Genomic DNA, 19380 nt, shown 5'->3' on the forward strand with positions numbered 1-19380 from the left:
GTGTTCACAAAAGGCCTTATTGTTCTTGTGGCTTGTCTGAAGCAGAAGGGGATAGAAGTATACCCTTTCCTGGATTACATTGTACTCAGAGTCCCACCCAATGAAGGATCCAGTCAAGTGACTCAGTTAACAGTCCAAACATTGGAACAGCATGGATTTATAGTACATTTCTGAAAGAATCATCTTCAACTATCTAAGCACCTAGGTCACCTTGATAGACATGCCGGCCCACAAAATCTTTCTGTCAGTCAAAAGATGGGACACGATCAGATCAGCAATTACCTTCCTGAGGAGGTGCCCAAGGATTACAATTACTGTGTAAGAGTAATAAAGCCTAAAAATAAAACTGGAATTGAGACACCTTAAAGACAGACCTTTGGACCCACCATTATTACAAGAGATGACTGTAGCTGGCTGTGGTTTCCATTCTTCCACAGTTGTTGAACATACTTACATAATATTAACGATTAGTCACTAATAATAAAGAATGTTTTTTCCCCTGCAAACAAAATGACTTGGGTTTTACTGAATGGAGCACACATGGTGCTTTAATTCCTTCATTCCTGCACTCTTTGTAACAATTTGTGAGATGCACTTCAGTGACTCTTAATGGGAACAAGGCACTTAAAGTGATTGCACATGGAGTTATTGCGGAATAGCTGTTCCTAAATAAATCCATGTGTGGACAAGCCTCTAGCAGTGAGGGCGTTAAGGAGAGGCTTATCTCCTTTTCACCTTTACAAGAGCAGATCATTTGATATTTTCCTAACCTTCATTATTTCATCATTTGTTAGTCATCCTTATCTCTGCTTTCCTATTCCTCTAATGAGATGGGCTACCAGCAATTTCTCTTGGATCTCAATACTATTTTTATTTTTTGTAATTTATTTATGGACAAGGAGGAGGATTACTCTATTTGTAAAGATTAGATTTCTCCTAACACACAATAAAATTGATCATATTTGATTGTGATAATAAAAGTCTCAGAAATAACTCTGCCAAAATTAAATATGTACTGCTGTTGCGCATTTCCAAGGTAATTCTATTACCAGTAGCCACTAATATCTATTGAATTATGATTAATTTATTTCAAACATCATTTTGTTCTACTGATTTTTCATTTGACTATATTATTTTAATATTACTGTAGTTTGACTGGCACCCTCTTATCCAAATTCTTCTGTTCAACTCAGGGATAAAGCTGGATGTAACGTGTACTTTGAAGATGACTGAATCTAGGCTATTTTTCGCTGCACCAAAATTGTGGGGTCATTAAACCTGTCAAACTTGTTTGGGCCAGTAAGAAAGTTTCTCTGAGCCAATTCCTTTTAAGGAGTGTAGCTACTGGGAGTTACTGAGCAGTGAAATTCACAAAATACACAGACTGCCAAAGACAATAAAGAAGTCAGCTGGAGTGAAACTTTATCACTGTGTAAAATAACAATACAAACAGAAACTAAAACACCCATCCTGAAGAAAAGCCATTTAGTCAAACAAGATATTGAGTTACTGTAGAGCATAATTCACTTTAATATCCTGATTTGGAAGTACACATAACATTTAAGAGTCTGGTTCTCCACTTGCCTTGTAGCCATAATAATTAATCCTGTAGAAAGTGGATGTAAAATGCTACCAAACTGGAATTTCTTCACTTAGAGCAGTGATAATAGTTTATACCTATTATTCTCAGATATATATGACTGACACTGAATGCAGTGGAGAATCAGAGCCCTAGTTTTCAAAATGTTCCTTGTTTTCTGTCTGAATCATAAAAATGCCACCCACCCACATCAACAGGTGGGGGAACTTGATGGGGCCAGCAGTGAAAGGGGACAGTCTCAGTGGCAAGGGAAGGAGACACTTGCCAAGGGAAAATAGGTAGCCCCTTCCTTGGGAGTCCCTGACACATTCGCCAGCTGAGGGAGAGAGATGCTGATTGGCCAGCATTTCTGAGCTCCCAGGATTTAGCCCAGCATGGGGACCATGTGGAGCCCATTTGGCTCTGTTCCAACAGCCCATCCTGCTTCACCCTCTGTCCTCTTCGCAGGGAGGAGGGGGCTAGGACTCAGGGCAAGTCTACACTACAGCGCTACATCAGTCCAGCTGCACCGCATCTGGTGAAGACACGCTATGCCGACAGGAGAGCGCTCTCCAGTCAGCATAATTGTTCCACCTCAGCGAGAAGCAGAAGCTACATCAATGGGAGATCATCTCCTGCTGACATAGTGCCTGTGGGGATGGAGCAAAACGTGCATTGCGCGGGGAGGGAGGCTTTTTCACATCTCTGTGTGGTCTAAGTTATATTGATTTAGGCTGTAGTGTTGACAAGCCCTCAGAGAGAGCTGAGTCCTGGAAGTGTAGGCTGAGGAGAGCCAGCCTATCCCACACCATTGGTTATATGGTAAGGAACCCTGTAACCCCCTCTTCCCCTCCTGGAACCAGTTAAATGCCAGAATAGGAAATATGGATGATGGGCAGGTAATGCCTCTCCCTTGTGTTAAACTTTAATAAAAATTGTGGCCTGCAGTTTAATTCCATGCATGCGTCTGTCCTCATTTTTCCGCTGTGTCCACAACAGTAATTTCTAATACCATTCTACTGCTGCCTTTGCTATTGGTACACAAGTGTTTGGTGTTATAAGGAGCATATTTTCAAAAGAAGGAATTAATAATGGACTCTGGAGACGAAGCTGAATAGGTGTATTTTCAGAATTTTATAAAGAGGGAACAGTGTATAGCAAGATTGTGTGTCATGGATTTATAGGGTCTGTGCTTTATCCAGCCTTTATCCAGCCTCTTAAGAGTACCCCTTTTAGAATGCCAGGCCCCAACAGTTCACACTTTTTCCAGGCTCAATGGCTCTGAGACTGGGCCATCTGGCTCCAGCAATCTGTCACCATGAGCTCTTACAGCAAGTTCAACTTAGTTTAGACTCCTGTTCCGAGACTTTCACACCTTCAGAGAGCAATGCATTATATTTATTCCAGACTGTGAATTGTCATGTTTCTTCATTCTGTTAGGCATGAGGTTTTTGTTTGCTTTTTTATTCCATCAATTACCTTTCTGTAGGGAAGTTGTTTAAGAAGTTAGAGAATTACAAAGTAACTGGAAGTGAATTGCAATACAGCTTTCATATTTCATTCTTTCCTGGTTGCTATAGAGTAGCCTTTCAGGTTAGTGACCCCTTATTCAAAGAAAAAGTATTCGTGATCTCCATATATCTACTATCAAAGTATCAATGATAAATTTACAGGATTTTTTTTTACTTTGTGTGGGTTGCACGAGGCTGATAAAGAATATTTGACCTTGAAGGCTATGGGTCTGTAGGTAGTGAGGGAGAGAGGTTATCTTTTCCTTAGATTGGAATAAAATGTTCAACACCTCATGATCCTTTGATTGCCTTTTGTGACTTTTCGGGTGCCACAACCCACCAGTTGAGAAACACTGTCAATCAGCAAACCCCAGTGCTAGTATGTAAGGAGTATACTAGCCCTTTAAGGACCATCCTGGGGCTCACAAACAGAACAGCTTGGGTGCAGTTATGGACACTCCCTGCTTCACTTTGGTGACCTGCTTAAGCAGTAAAAGGAAAGTGAGCAAGCGGGGCGGGGAGAAGAGAACCTGAATAGTCTGCAAGGGGGGTAATCTCTCTCCATGGAGGGTAGCCTGACCAGAGACTTTGGTTTGGATTTTAATCAGGGTCCTGAAATAAGGACCTTGGAACTTGTATTCCAGGTGCTCCTTCCTTAGACTTCCATTAAAGAAGACAGTCTTAATTTGATTAATTTGCTTTTGTTTCTCAAAATCTGTGCAAGAAGATTTATTGATGCTGAGTGGGGGGTGCGGAAAGAAAGGTAGGGTTCACCTGCTGTGCAACACCTGGCCACAAAAGGTTGCCTAAGATGGTCCACCTCTTTACACAGTGATATATAAACATTTTTCCCCCCACACAACTTGGAGATGCTTTCTAAAAGGGACAATAAAGAGATGTTCAAGTTCTGATGATGATATGTGATTATATTTAAGTACCCTGCAACTAGCGAAGGGTGGGGAACAGATCTAGAGTCTGCTCTCAAAAATACACATACAACTTTGCTTAGATACACAGACCTCCCCTGAACTAAGGGCAGAATTTCACTCCCAGTTGGATAGTTCAAATATAATTAACTCAGGACCAGATCACAGTCCCAAGATTTTGCTTGCCCTAAACAGAATGTGGGATCATCACCCTTTTTTTACTTTACCTCTCTTGGGACCTTCTTGAGAGTTCTCCATGTGGTCTGGATATTCACCCAGAGGGAGCGGGGAAATGAGCAGACCTAGTTTAGTAGTGGTAGGAGGTGTGATATTCCTATCTGTACTCTGTAATTCTATGAAGATTAGTAGGAAGTGGCCTTTCCCAGAGCCCCCTCATGCTGGAGCATCATTCTTTAAGAAGGTCTGGGGCAGCCAGAGGTGGCCCTGGTAGTACAGTTTGAGTCATGCTGCCAGGTTGTTCAGGAGTCGTGTGTATAGAATCATAGAATATCAGGGTTGGAAGGGTTATCTCAGGAGATCATGTAGTCCAACCCCCTGCTCACAGCAGGACCAATCCCCAATTTTTGGCCCAGATCCGTAAATGGCCCCCCTCAAGCATTGAGCTCACAATCCTGGGTTTGAGCCAATGCTCAAACCACTGAGCTATCCCTCCCCCCTGGTCTTGATCTGCACATAGAAACTTTATATCAATAGGAAGTCTTTGTATTTACATAAAGCCTTAAGGGCCCATTCTGGCATAAAATATCCACAGCCTTCTGAGCTGCATAAACCTTAGAGAGCAACAGGTGTTGCTCAGCTGCAGGCTGATCAATCCCAAGGGAAGAACAGTTTATCTGGGCAACAAGTTAAAAAAATTGCAGTATTTAGGAAGGAGAGCTCCAGCACATGGCCATATTCCATAACTGCCAAATCCCAGAAATAATTGGTTTGCGATACAAAGCCATATTGCCTAATTGACCTTCTACAGACTGAGCTGGAGTCACTCCTCATAACTCCAGGTTGTAAAGGGGATCAGACTGGGATTTTTAAGAATGTAAGCATATCTGGAAGTGAGAGGCATTCTTGCCCCGATCACTGTAATCCTTTAGGGGTAAGGAACACACTCTTCCTAATGGCTGAGAAGTCCTTAGGGACATTATCATTGTGCAGAACTTGAGACTTTTCCAAACAAATCAGAATCAAAATCACAAGAGGGCTAATCTCAGCCTTAATTTCACTGAGGCAGGAAGGTTTAAGGGTTTCCTTTCTCCGACCCACTTTCTTTCTTCTCTTGATCACCACTGTGGTGTTGGGGCCATCTTTGTATTATTGGTGAGTCCCTGGTGAGATGGGTTGGGGTTCACTTTTTCTTAAAATGATATTTTAGATGGGGTATTAGATGGGGGTAGTGGGAGGGGAAAGGAAATTCTGTCTGCACATTAATTTCTGCAAAATTCTGCATTGCGTAGTGGTGCAGAATTCCCCCAGGAGTACAATTTGTCACTGTTGTATGTTACGCAATAGCAAGCAGACTATTTAACATAACAAAGCTGCTCATTTTTACTTATTAACAGTAGCAACTGGAGACCCCAAATGAGAACTCACCTGTGCTAAGCTACTAGAACATATAAGATTCAGGTGTCTAACACTGTTGTTAAAATAGGTTTACATAACAGTAGTAAAAACACCTGAATCCTGTTTTACTAGCAGTTTACACCACTGCTGACAGTCGGTGGAATATGGCTCTAATTTTACTAGTGCAGACAAGGCTTAACTGTAAAATTGTGTTTCATACCTCACAACATGGAAAGTAATATTTGTACAGCTAAATACAAGATAAGTATGTAAGCCAAAGAGAGAAATGTGACTAATTGTACAATTAGTGACTCAGAAATGAAGAGCTGCAACCAAAGGGTCAAATAGTTTCACTTATTGTGATTTTTCTATTGGAGAAAGAAAGATGGGGGGAGGGAGTCACACAATGTTGGGAGATATAAACATTTTATTAAAGTTAATGTTTAAAATCAAATTTACACAAGTTAAGAGGGAAGGTACTTTACATCTGGGATCAGGCTTGGGTTATGCGGGATTGCAAGTATCAGTTGCAAGGTTCATGAGGTACACACATATCACATAACCAGCATAGATCCAGATTGGGGTGTGGGAGTTTTTAAAGCGTCAGTGTATAAGTGGGCTCAGGTGCGCCACCCATGGAATGTATTAAGAGTCCAAGTCAGTATTGGTGTAGAGAATAAGTACATAGGTAGGGTGCATCCCTCAGTTCATCAGGGAAGGAAATGGGTTATTTCCCTGGTCAGTGTTCTTGGTTACTCAACCTGGTACTGCCGGTATCCCTTCTTGTCCCTGGACGGTATCGCTGCCACCATCAAGTGAGTTTGACAAAGATTCAAGGAAAAGAACCACTTGGAGTTCCTGTTCCCCAAAATATTCCCCCAAATCCCCTTCACCCCCTTTCCTGGGGAGGCTTGAGAATAATATCCTCACCAATTGGTACAGGTGAGCACGGACCAAATCTCTGGGCTTTTAGGACACTAAAAACCAATCAGATTCTTTAAAAAAACCAGAACTTCATTATAAAGGAAAAAAAATAAAAGCAGCACCTCTGTAAAATCAGGATGGAAGGTAATTTTACAGGGTAATCAGATTCAAAACACAGAGGATTCCCATCTAGGCAAAACTTTAAAATTACAAAAAACAGGGATAAACCTCCCTAATACTATACGTTTTTATACAAGTGTCATTTTTAAATGAGAGAATAACATATGTGAAACCTGACCTATCAGACCTACTTTGCTACAAAACTTTCTCTCCACCTCGCTCCCAACAATTGCACAAGATTACAAAGTACATCACTCCGTTTGGGTGTCAAATCTCTTCCCACACCAAACTGGGGTTAGCTGACTTCATTAATGTACTATCAATTCTTAACACTAGAAATGTGGAATCATTCTCCTAAGGTTAGTGAAAGTTTTAGACTTCTGAAATAAACGAATGCCTCATCCACTTGAGCTTTTTGTCTTCTTCTACTTAATGGTGCGTCCCTCAGTGAGTCAGCTTGCCATGTAGTTTAAAGACCAGCACCCCCCATGTAAATTGGCAGAATGACAGTATGCATCTCGGATTGTCTCAGCTTCAACAAACAGGTCTGCACTCATTCCAGTGAGATCCCGGGAACCGATTAACCTCTAGGTTATGCATCAAGGCTGCAGATGCCAGACGAGGGAAGTGTGCGCAGAAAGAGGCTGCTAAGCGAAACAAGTTTTGTTCCCGGGAGGCGAGCCCCCTAGAGCTCAGCAGCTCGCGCCCGGTTTGCTATCCCTGCCCGGCAGCAGCGCCTCCTCAGCCTCGCTGCTGGGGAGCTGGAGACAGCAGCCGCTCACCTGTCGGAGCAGGGATATTTCAATTACGGAGGCAGACTGGGCGCCCGGGGCTGTTCGCCTGCAGATGAGCAGCCGGGGCCGCGTTACGTACGGACAGACTTCTCCCCCGGGAAAGGGGTTTCCAGAGGGGCTGAAGGAGTTTAAGGCACTGCCTCCCCTCCCCCGCTCCTGACTCCAGCCTTTTAAAAATGATTAATTTATTATTATTCAACACCAGGCGCCATTTGCTCCAGCGCCCTGCCGGAGTCCCGCCGCCAGTCGGACTGAGCTCGCAAGACGCCCCGCCTCCCCCACGTCTCCAGCGGCAGCAGGCACAGCCGAGAGCAGTCCCGGCTGCTCCTCCCTCTCCGCCTGGCTCCCTCTCCGGACAAGGAGCCGCAGCCTGGAGGTTTCATTTGTCCCACTGCCTCCAACTGGCCGCGGGCGGGAATTTCCTCCTCCTTCTTCTTCCTCCTCCGCCCCCCCCCCCATTGCCGCCGGTCTCTCGTGACACTCCGAGACGCATTTGCAAATATTAACCCACGAGAGGAGGGACAACGAGATATAAAAGCACCTGCCCGTGAGCCCAGTGCCTGGGGGAAGAGGCGAGCCCAACCCACCGAGCGCGGCTCAGCGCGGCCGCGAGACACCCCGTGGGGACGCGGCCGCGGCGCTCGCATCCCCGTTGGCTTTGCCGCCTCCCTGCGTGGGGACTCGTCTGCTCCGGAGCCCTGCGGACGCGCTGCCCTTGCCGGCCAGCCGGCGGCTGGTGCCGCGGGGATCCGGGGCTGGCGAGAGGCTCAAGCCCGCCCGTGGCTCGCAGAGGACCAGGTGCGGGCGGGTGTCGTTTTCCCTGGCGCGCAGAGCCGGGAGGGGAGCGCTCCTCGCCCGCACCCTGCCGCGCTGACCATGGCCGGATGTTGCTTATCCGCCGAGGAGAAGGAGTCGCAGCGGATCAGCGCGGAGATTGAGCGGCAGCTGCGCCGGGATAAGCGGGACGCGCGCCGGGAGCTCAAGCTGCTGCTGCTGGGTGAGTGAGTGAGGGAGGGAGTGGCTGCCTCCTCTCCTCTCCTCTCCTCTCCTCTCGACAGCCTCGCTCGGTGACTCCGCACCAGGCCTCCGGGACCGTGCCGGGATGGGGAAGCTGAGGGCCCAGTTGGTGCGCGGCTCTCTAGTCATCTCCCTCCTCTGCTGATGCCCTCGCATGGTTGCCTAATAGTACCCGTCCAGAGCCCTTCTTGTTGGGAGAGAGAGAGGAGCTCCCTGGGCTGAGGGGGAGGCGGGAGCTGGCTCCTGCTAATAACAAAACTTGTCAGCGTTTCCCGAAATTCTATTTTTCAGCGGCATTTTTAGTCAAAATGTCAAACTTTGACCAGTTATTTTTGATTCGGTGTTTGTGCCTGTGTGTCAGCCCTTCCTCACATTTTGTCTGGAGCAGCGCCATTCTTTGCCAGTGACATTCTCCCTTTGGGTGTTTTTGAGGGTTTCCTTTGGTCTGGTAACCTGGCAGTGGAACGCACGGTAAGCAAGGCAGCTTCTGGCTGCATCTACAGCAGCAAAACTGAGACCCGTCCCTGCCCACCAGTACAGCCCTGCTGGTGGTCGGAAGGACACTGGGTGGGAGTGCTGGTGTGGAAGAAGCACTGGTATTTCAGTTACCATCCGGTGAAGTGAGCTGTAGCTCACGAAAGCTTATGCTCAAATAAATTGGTTAGTCTCTAAGGTGCCACAAGTCCTCCTTTTCTAGTTAACACCCTGTTTGCTACTGGGAGGAGCTCTAGATAAAATGACCGGAGCTGCTTGCACTTTTTCTGTACTGGTGCAGCCACTGGAGAAATGGCCTTGGTCACAGCAACGCCTGTGGAGTTGTAGAGAAAAAATACTAGTGCAGGCTAAGCCTAACCTATAGCTTCCCCCCTGTGGCACTTCTCCAGAGGTGGATGACAGGACTGAGTTTCCTTGTGCCTACAGGGCCACGGGTGTCCCTTTTGTAAAACAGAAGTTGGGAAAAAAATCAGGAAAGGCCTTGACTACCCCAGTAACACTATTGTACAATGTAGTGTTGGGACGATTACGCTCCAACTCTTTTTTAAGATGTGCGTCTACAGGAAATAGAATCCCGCAACGCAGTATGAAACTCAACCCTGGGCAGATAAATGACCCATTGCTTCTCACGTACACTTGAGATTTCAGTCATTCTTGCACTTCGCACACACTTGAATATTATCATGTCAATAAACTATCTGTGAAGAGCAGGGAGTGAGTGGTTGCCTAGTCCAATCTGTATGTAAACGTTGCCCTGGAGAGATGCCTGGAGCAGCTTTACTGTTGAAATCCTGTTTACTACAGTCATGCCTAAGGCCAAACAAGAATGGGGCTATGTTGTGCAGGGCACTGCACAGAGAAGTAGATGGTCTTCTTTCTCCAAAAAACTTACAATCTAAACAGACAAGATGGACAGCGGGTGGGGAAGAGGTAGAACACACAAGCACAGTGAACAATGTGATGCTCTGACAAACATGTTAGTTCTATGGGTTTTTCTGGGGGGAGGACAGTTAGGGGAGGATCAGCTAAATAGAAAGAAAGGGAAAAGGAAGAAGAAGAAGGAGGACAGGGTGGGGAGAAGAGGGTAAGAGGGGAGATGTGTAGTGAAGCTGAAAAGATTTCTCCAGCCTTGCCTTCCCTCTCCCTCACAAACAGCCAGTCATTAGGGAGTCACAAAGTCCAGTCAAAACTGTAGGAAGTTTTGAGGTCCTGGCTTTTGTCAGCTTTTGCTCATAGTGGTTGGAGTCTCTGGCTGGGTCTTCTCTGCAGTTTTCCTTCAAGGACACATGACTCTGTGTGGGGGTGAAGAGTTCTCCCTGACACAATTCTGGGCCCATTTCGGTGTGTCTACACTGAGCTTTTTTCTTAAAATTTGTCATGGCTGCATTAGGAGTGGTGCAGCTCTACTGGGTGGTAGTGTTGGTGGGACTTTCTAGTAGAGACAAGGTGCTGACAGCTGCAAGCCTTTTTACCAACTTGTTTAGATTTGCTCTGAACAGGGGCAAATGAAACACTGGCATTTTGTCTTCATTCGAGCTCCCACTGCCCTGGCGGTAATGTATCAGGGGTCACACGGCTGGTAGTATAACAGTGGGAAGCTTTTAAGAACAGTAAGGGTGATTAATCATTAAAACAAACTACCAAGAGAAATGGTGGATTCTCCATTTTTTGAAGACTTCAGATAAACACTGGATGCCTTTCTGGACAATAGGCTTTAGCAAAACAAGTTTATTCGATTGAATGCAGGGGTAAGTGGGTGAAATGTAATGGCCTGTGGTATATAGGAGGTCTGACTGATCTAAATATCTCTTCTGGTGTTCAGCTCTATGGATCTATGAAAAATAAAGCTCACCATAGACACAGTCTGAGTTTAGTGCAATGAGATAGGACAGAGTAAAGTTAGTACTTCTTCCAGAATCTGACCTCTGTTGCTACTGCCTCTGCCTCCACTGCCACTAAATGAGGGAAATTTAAACAGAGCAAACTCTTTCATCTGATATAAAATTTATAAAAAATGCGTGAGTCTGCCTTTTCAGTGAGTGAGGCTTGGCAGGTTTTCCACTACCTCTGCTTCCTCCTGGGGAGATGTTACCTGTCCTTTCTTTACACAAAGATATCCTTGATCTCTCATGTAAAAATTTATTGCTTGGGGCAGCCAAAAGTTTAGTTTATGTGTCTGTATTATAGGTACTCAGACAAGGAAAGGAGAAAAAATATCCTCCATAGTGTGTGTGTGTGAGAGAGAGAGAGAGAGATTAAAAAACACAGATTTTAATAAAAGTCCATATCTATGTTCCAAACAACATCTCCGATACAGATGATTATGGAATAGTCTAAACATCGAATTTACTTTGTGTTGTTTGTTTATATTTTCTTAGCTAAGGCAAATTGACAAGCTTCACTGTTGTTCCTAGGCTAGTCCAGTTTCATGTTTTTATCCACTTTCATGATATTGCCATGTTTCAACTGGAAATGCTGCACAGGCATATTTGGTTAGTTGTTTAAATGTAAAAGAAAATGAAATATATTGACTACGTTAGGGCCAAACTTAATTTTTAGAGAACACCAGACATAGTAGTTGCAGTTTCCTGGTATCTTATGGAATATATCTGATGGTAGAATCTCTTCAGTCTAGAAGACAAAGGCGTAACAAGATCCAATGGATGGAGGTTGAAGCTAGAGAAATTCAGACTGTAAATAAGATGCAAATTTTAATGGCAGGTAATTTTGTCATTGTAACAACTTATTTAGAAACCTGGTGTTTCATCGCTTAGTGTTCAGATCAAGACTTTTTAAATATTTCTCTAAAATATATGCTTTAGCTCAGCCTGATGCTACAGGCTTGAAGCAGGAGTCACTGAATGAAATTCTATGGGCCTGAGTTATGCAGGAAGTTGGACTAATTTATCATAATGGTGCTTTCTGGCCTTAAAATCCACAAATCTATTAAACTGTTCAGGTTTTCAATTTAGTTGACTTTGTCAACTAGAAATTTAATTTTTAAAAATGAATTCGGTTTTGGACAATTACACCTGTCCCCAAGTTACCCCGCTGTTTTAAGATAAAATTTTTCCACTTTTCTCATCTGTTCCTGTGAAAGACCCTTTACAAAAACAAAATGGAGTATACAGGGAAAATAGTGTCAAAATACAAAGGGTGTGATTTTTAAAAGTGCTCACCATTGGCTTGACTTCAATGGGAATAGAGGAGGTTTTGAGTAGACTAACATCAAGTGCTTTTGAAAATCCCATGTAATGTAAAACTGAAAAAATGGAAATGTTATTGTAGCCTTGGTTATTGTAATCTTAGACTTACATGTAACAATAGGGTAAACATTTTCAGACAAATACAAAAGATGCAATTTTTAGTTGACTGTAATAGTCAAGATATGTCTCTATTTTCAGAAGAACATAAGCACTGTATACATATTTTTACTATGTAGGCCTAGTCAAGATGTCCTGCAGTGGCTCAGCAGCATGAGTACCAACCTGAGATGCAGAGCACAATCCCCAAATTAGTTGTGAATTCTATACCTAAATTTCACCAACCAAGTAGCAAGTGTAAACTCCTTGTGCACGATAACAGCCTTAATGCGGAATCACAGTCAGTCCCTTTGGGTACTCCAAATTCTGTCTCGCAACTCAGGTAAGCCTACATTTATGGCAGATGGTCCCTTACATCAAGAATCACAGCAATATTCAAGTTACTCGCAGTCCCTAAGGACCAGTGATTTACCCCAGGTCAATTGCACCTTAGATCGCACACCAAAAATAATGCTGTAGCCATCCTCTAATAAACTATATACAGATGTATTAAAAAGGAAATGAGTTATTTACAAGGTTAAAGCAGGTAAACCTACATACACAAATGAGTTACAATCCTAAGTTTCAAAAAGCAATAGTAGCATCTATAATAAGCAAGCTCTATATATCCTTTAGGGCTAACCCAGGCTAACCACTGGGGTTGTCTTGCTTATGCCTAGAAAACCTTGCCCCCCAGAGTCCAAGCAGTTACAGTTCTTTCTTGTTAGGGGTTTTCATTCCCTTCCCCCCCATGTGTTCTGAGCTGCAAACTCAGCTGATGGGAGGAATCCACTTCCATGATTCATCTTCTTTGGTGGGGGGGTGGGAAGAGGGAAGCAGAACAACAAAGTATTTTGTCCTTTTCAATGTTCCACAATAGTCTGTCTGGTGTCCATGTGCCTTCCTTGTTGGGCAGGACATAACACCTTATCTTGGAGACCAGTATTTTACATTAGTTAATATCTGTCTCCTGTCTCGTGATTTATAATATAACAGAGGCTTGCAATGCAAATGCTTAAATATTATCTTACAGTATGGGATACAGATGCTATAAGTGAGATTAATGTATGCAACAACCCACAAGCATTCAATAAAGTCTAAACACTGAACACATTCTTGTAATTCTAATACCTATTTTAACCTTACTAACACAAGAGAGTCAGACTGATTCCAGCTATGTATTTGTCAAGTGTTCAGTTGAGTCACGGGGACCTTGGCATGAGCTGGCACCTGGTCTGCCAGCATCACAGGCCCTGACACTGCAAACTTACATGCATGCTTAACTTTAAACATGTGATTTGTCCCACAGAGTTCAGTATAAAAACATACATACTTTTTGTTACGAAAAGCTACAATCACAGCTGAGTCTGTCTTGCATATAATTTAAGGCAGTGGTTCTCAAACTTTTGTACTAGTGACCCCTTTCACGCAGCAAGTCTCTGAGTCCTATAAATGAAAAACAGTTCTTAAATATTTAACACCATTATAAATGCTGGCGGTGAAATGGGGTTTGGGGTGGAGGCTGACCCCTGGAAGCGATTGGATTTGTATAGGGGAGGTATATGTATTGATAACCATATGACTTTAAATCATGGCCTGTGTTGTTAACCATGTAGAATATCTGTGTGCGCATGATCTGTTTTGTCATGGTCCTATTTCAAATTTGTGAAATAAGAAGGGATAGTTTATTTTCAGGTTAAAGCAACCATAAATTCTAAAATATTGGAGCTTCTTGCTTAAGAATTTACTGCACTGTAAAAGTTTAAAAAGAACAAAAAAATCATTCTACCCTGTTTCTCTTGTTATATTAGCTAAGGATCAGATTTTTAACAGAGCTCAACATCAATAGCTCCCATTTAGGCACCTAAGTGGCCAGATTTTCAAAATCATAGGATCATATGACTGGAAGGGACCTCGAGAGGTCATCTAGTCCAGTCCCCTACACTCACAGCAGGACTAAGTATTATCTAGACCATCCCTGATAGGTGGTTTTTTTTTTTTTTTAAGATGCCCTTAAAAATCTCCAATGATGGAGATTCCACAACCTCCCTGTGCAATTTATTCCAGTGCTTAATGTCCAACCTAAACCTCCTTTGCTGCCATTTGAGCCCATTGCTTCTTGTCCTATCCTAGGCTGACCATATAGCAAGTGTGAAAAATCAGGACGGGGGTGGGAGGGTAATAGGAGCCTATATAAGAAAAAGCCCAAAATATTGGGACTGTCCCTATAAAATCGGAATATCTGGTCACCCTATCCTCTCCTCAGAGGTTAAAGAGAACAATTTTTCTCCTTCCTCCTTGTAACAACTGTGACAGGGTCAGGCCGGATGGCTACAGGAGAGTGTTAGAAGGTGGATATATTAGTCCCAGATTAAGCAGGTCCATTTTCCTTGGGTAAGGTAATAGGGGCAGTTCCAGAACAAGAAGAAACTTGCTGAAACAAATTGAGGCAGGCAGGCTAATTAGGACACTTGGAGCCTATTAAGAAGCTGCCAGAATCAATTAGGGCAGGCTGGCTAATCAGGGCATTTGAGTTTAAAAAGGAGCTCACTTCAGTTTGTGGTGTGCATGTGAGGAGCTGGGAGCAAGAGGCACTAGGAGCTGAGAGTGAGAACGCAGACTGTTGGAGGACTGAGGAGTACAAGCATTTTCAGACACCAGGAGGAAGGTCCTATGGTGAGGATAAAGAAGGTGTTGGGAGGAGGCCATGGGGCAGTAGCCCAGGGATTTGTAGCTGTCACACAGCTGTTCTAGGAGGCACTCTAGACAGCTGCAGTCCACAGGGCCCTGGGCTGGAACCCAGAGTAGAGGGCGGGCCTGGGGTCCCCCCAAACCTCCCAACTCCTGATCAGACGCAGGAGGAGTTGACCTGGACTGTGGGTTTCACCAGAGGGGAAGGTTTCTGGTCTGTTCCCCAACCCACATGGTGGATCAGCAGAAACTGTGGGGATTGTTCTTCTTCCTGTTTCCCATGCTGGCCAGTGATGAGGCTAGCTGAGTGAATGGCAGGTTTGAGCCACTAGCAAAAGTGGCCAAACTGAGGGGTGCTGTAAATCTCTGAGGCAAGCAAAATCCGCCAAGAAGAGCAGGACCCACCAAGGCAGAGGAGGAACTTTGTCACACAACCTTTTATGTACCGGAAAACTGTTATGTCCTCACTTAGTGTTCTCTTCTCCAGACTAAACAAACCCATTTTTTTTTTCAATCTTCCGTCATAGGTCATGTTTTCTAGACCTTTAATCATTTTTGTTGCTCTTCTCTGGACTTTCTCCAATTTGTCCACATCTTTCCTGAAATGTGGTGCCCAGAACTGGACACAATAATTCAGTTGAGGCCTAATCATCGTGGAGTAGAGCGGAAGAATTACTTCTCGTGTCTCATTTACAACACTCTTGCTAATACATCCCAGAATGATGTTTACTTTTTTTGCAGCAGTGTTACACTGTTGACTCATACTTAGTTGTGATCCACTATGACCCAGATCCCTTTCTGCAGTACTCCTTCCTCGGCAGTCATTTCCCATTTTGTATATGTGCAACTGATTGTTCCTTCCTAAGTGGAGTACTTTGCATTTGTCCTTATTGAATTTCATCCTATTTACTTCAGACCATTTCTTCAGTTTCTCCAGATCATTTTGAATGTTAATCCTATTCTCCAAGGCACTCGCCACCCCTCCCAGCTTGGTATCGTCCGCAAACTTTGTAAGTGTGATCTCTATGCCATTATCTAAATCATTGATTAAGATATTGAACAGAACCAGACCCAGAACTGATCCCTGCAGGACCCTACTCAGTATGCCCTTCCAGCTTGGCTGTGAACCACTGATAACTACTCTCTGGGAACAGTTTTCCAACCAGTTATGCACCCACCTTTTTGTAGCTCCATCTAGGTTCTATTTCCCTAGTTAGTTTATGAGAAGTCATGAGAGACAGTATCATAAGCCTTATTAAAGTTAAGATATACCACATCTATTGCTTTCCCGCCCCATCCATAAGGCTTGTTACCCTATGAAAGAAAGCTATTAGGTTGGTTTGACATGATGTGTTATTGACTAATCCATGCTGACCTTTACTTACCACCTTATTATCTTCTAGGGTTAGCAAATTGATGGCTTAATTATTTGCTCCATTATCTCTCCGGGTACTGAAATTAAGCTGACTGGTCTATAATTTCCTGGTTATCCTTTATTTCACTTTTTATGGATGGACACTATATTTAGCTTTTTCCAGTTCTCTGGAATCTCTCCCATCTTCCATGACTTTTTGAAGATAATCGCTAATGGCTCAGATATCTCCTCATTCAGCTCCTTGAGTATTCTAGGATGTATTTCATCAGGCCCTGGTAACTTGAAGACATCTAATTTATCTAAGTAATTTTTAACTTCTTGTTTCTCAATTTTAGCCTACGATCCTACCTCATTTTCACTGGCATTTACTATGTTAGACATCCAATTGCTACTAACCTTTTTGGTGAAAACCGAAATGAAGAAGTCACTTAGCTCTTCTGCCATTTCCACATTTTCAGGTATTATTTTTCCCCCCTCATTGACTAATGAGCCAACCCTGTCCTTGGTCTTCCTCTTGCTTCTAATGTATTCCGAGAATCTTTTCTTGTTATCCTTTATGTCTCTAGCTAGTTTAATCTCGTTTTGTGCCTTGGCGTTTCTAATTTTATCCCTACAGACTTGTGTGTGGTTTTTTTTTTTTTTATATTTGTCCTTTATAGGTTGAATGTAAACAAACAACACAAGTTTGAATATATGAAATAGATCAAATTGTTCTCAGCAGAAGCTGCTGGGTGCTGAGCTCTGTTCAAAATCTGGTCCCCATTATCGATGCTGACCACTCTTGAAAATATGATTCTGTTATGTTTTCCTGTTAATCTAGAAGAGGACAAAGTATATAGATAACAACACACCTTTTTCTTGTTTTGACTACCACTATGAGAAGAATATCAACATAAGGCTTCTGGTCTCATGGAGAAAATAGTATTCCTTATGAAAATGCCTTGAAATGACCAAGAACCAAGTAGTAGCCAATAGGGGATGTGAGTACAGGTTTAATGTGGTAATGTTGACCCTCCTCCCTTAGCATACAGGGAACTGACTTTTCTATAGGCTTACCAAGGGCCATCTCAAGTAAATTGCATTATAATAATCCGGGAGGAGACAAAGGCATGAATAGCTCTGGTGAGCTTCCTGGTGATCCACAGATAGCAGGTGCTGTGTCTTACTGTGTGTTTGTATAATATGTAGCACACTAGGACCCTGATCCACAATACATAACAAAAGTAATGATCGAAAATCCAATATGAGTTAAAGCTACTGTCAGTATATCTTGAAGCAGCAGTGGGTCCAACCCGACCCCAAGGCCGCAAGCCATATTGGAAAAAGGGTGACACAACACGTCCCTTATAAAGTTGCAGTCCTAACCCTCCGTTGCTCTAGGAATCTGGACTCAGCAGCTTCAGTTGTCCAAGTTGTATCTTTGCCAATTTGCACTTACCGAGGTGGGTTCAGTTACTCAGTACTACAAATATCAAAGAAGAGTGTGTAAATGAATACTGCAGCAATCCCCACAGAAAAAGTAGAGTTCCTCTCCTTTATTGATTTGTATGACTTACAGTAGGAACATCCAACATTTAAAACAAATAAGGTAGTGCGGACAGTTTGTTCATATTTCCACAGCAGCTGTGACTAGGAGTTGTGTTTATCAGAAACTGTTATCCTGTCTTGGGGTTTTTATTGTGTATAATTTTTACTACTCTGTCATCAGATCTGTCAGATAACCCAAATGAAATGTCTGTATCTTGATTTATAAAATCAGTAAATCAATAGGCACAGTGAAAGAGTCACCCTACACCAGTCATGAAAATAGTATAGCTACCCTATGGAGGATGGTGGTCCATTGATTAGAGTAGTAGCCTAGTTTTTTTGGGGGAGACCTGGGTTCCATTCCAGGCTCGGTGACAGCCTTTCATTGTGACGTTGGGCACGTCACTAAGGTCCAGCTCCATACAGGGACCACCACTGCATTCTACAAACCCACACTTAGCTGGTGACTAAATTTCCATTGTAAAAATCTCCTATCGCCTATATTTCCACCTCCTAACATGTGCACGGCTGCCTTATTCTAGTTGTGTGCACTTCTGCCTCCCACCTAACTAGTATGATCCACAAACTGGGGGATGACGGGTGTTTCCTTGCCTGTTTTGTCTGTGGGGCCAAATTAGTGGGTATTCTAAGAGCATGCCTAACTCCACAAAAATGGCCAGTGGATAGGGCGTGAGAGACCCTCCCTTATGATTTTTAGCACAGTAGTTAGGGCATTCACCTGAGATGTGGGAGACCCCTGTTCAATATCCCCCTGATGAGACGATAAGATTTGAACAGGGGTACCCCACCTCTCAGGTGACCACTGAACTGTAGAATGAGTCTTTCTCTTGCCCAATTGTTATTTACTTAATCAGTTATTTAATTAAAGTGGAACAACTCCACTAAGAGAGATTGTGCGAGACCCACATCAGAATATCCCAAATTCCAAGGGCACTTTCAATCCCTCCACCTGGCCCTTGGACATGGAGTTAAGCAGACACCCCACTCATTTTTGGAAGAAACAACTTAGGAGCCTAAATCACCTGACCCCGAGAGGGGTTCTTAGCTGTGGATTGCAAGCAGAGATAAGCACCTCCCTGCAGCCCAGCCTTAGGTATCAAACTCTGTGAGAGGGCTAGGGCTTAGGGCATGCCCTCTAGTTGGCATCTCCCATTGCCCTGTTTAGGTGACTCCCCGCCTTGCATGTCGGCTTTTCAGGATCCTATTCTTAAGTGCCTATCTCTCCCTATTCATTGTATAGGGAGCCAAGGAATTTAACTCAGGCTTTGTGGATCTCATTGTTGGTCCAGTTATTTTCTAGATGCTTAAAAGTTAGGCATTGCAACACTGAGCCCTTTGCAAATCCAGGCCTTAGTTACCCTGTGCTTCAGTAATCGTACTTTCTTGCCTTACAGTGCTGTTGTGAGGATAAACACATTGAAGACTGTGAGATGCTAAGATGCTACAACGATAGAGCCATATAAGTATTTTATATACACAATATTTGAGTGCTTAATCAACGTTTGTGGGAACATTAAAAGATT

General features: G+C 43.5%; 1 protein-coding gene across 3 annotated transcripts in view; it reads left to right on the top strand.

Annotated features, from left to right (window-relative positions):
- Nucleotides 1-7739: 7739 nt before the first annotated feature.
- Nucleotides 7740-19380, top strand: part of LOC140911646 (guanine nucleotide-binding protein subunit alpha-14) — a 60624-nt gene continuing 48983 nt past the window's right edge. Inside the window, exon 1 of one of the 3 annotated variants that reach the window (XM_073345100.1) lies at nucleotides 7740-8426. In XM_073345100.1, the coding sequence (XP_073201201.1) occupies nucleotides 8306-8426 (121 nt within the window). In that variant the 5' untranslated portion in view covers nucleotides 7740-8305. Of the gene's footprint in view, nucleotides 8427-8481; nucleotides 8918-19380 lie in introns of those variants that run through there. The other 2 variants (XM_073345101.1, XM_073345102.1) reach the window with 2 other exon arrangements.

Source organism: Lepidochelys kempii, chromosome 5 (assembly GCF_965140265.1).
Source record: "Lepidochelys kempii isolate rLepKem1 chromosome 5, rLepKem1.hap2, whole genome shotgun sequence".
In the NCBI taxonomy this organism is placed as follows: domain Eukaryota; kingdom Metazoa; phylum Chordata; order Testudines; family Cheloniidae; genus Lepidochelys; species Lepidochelys kempii.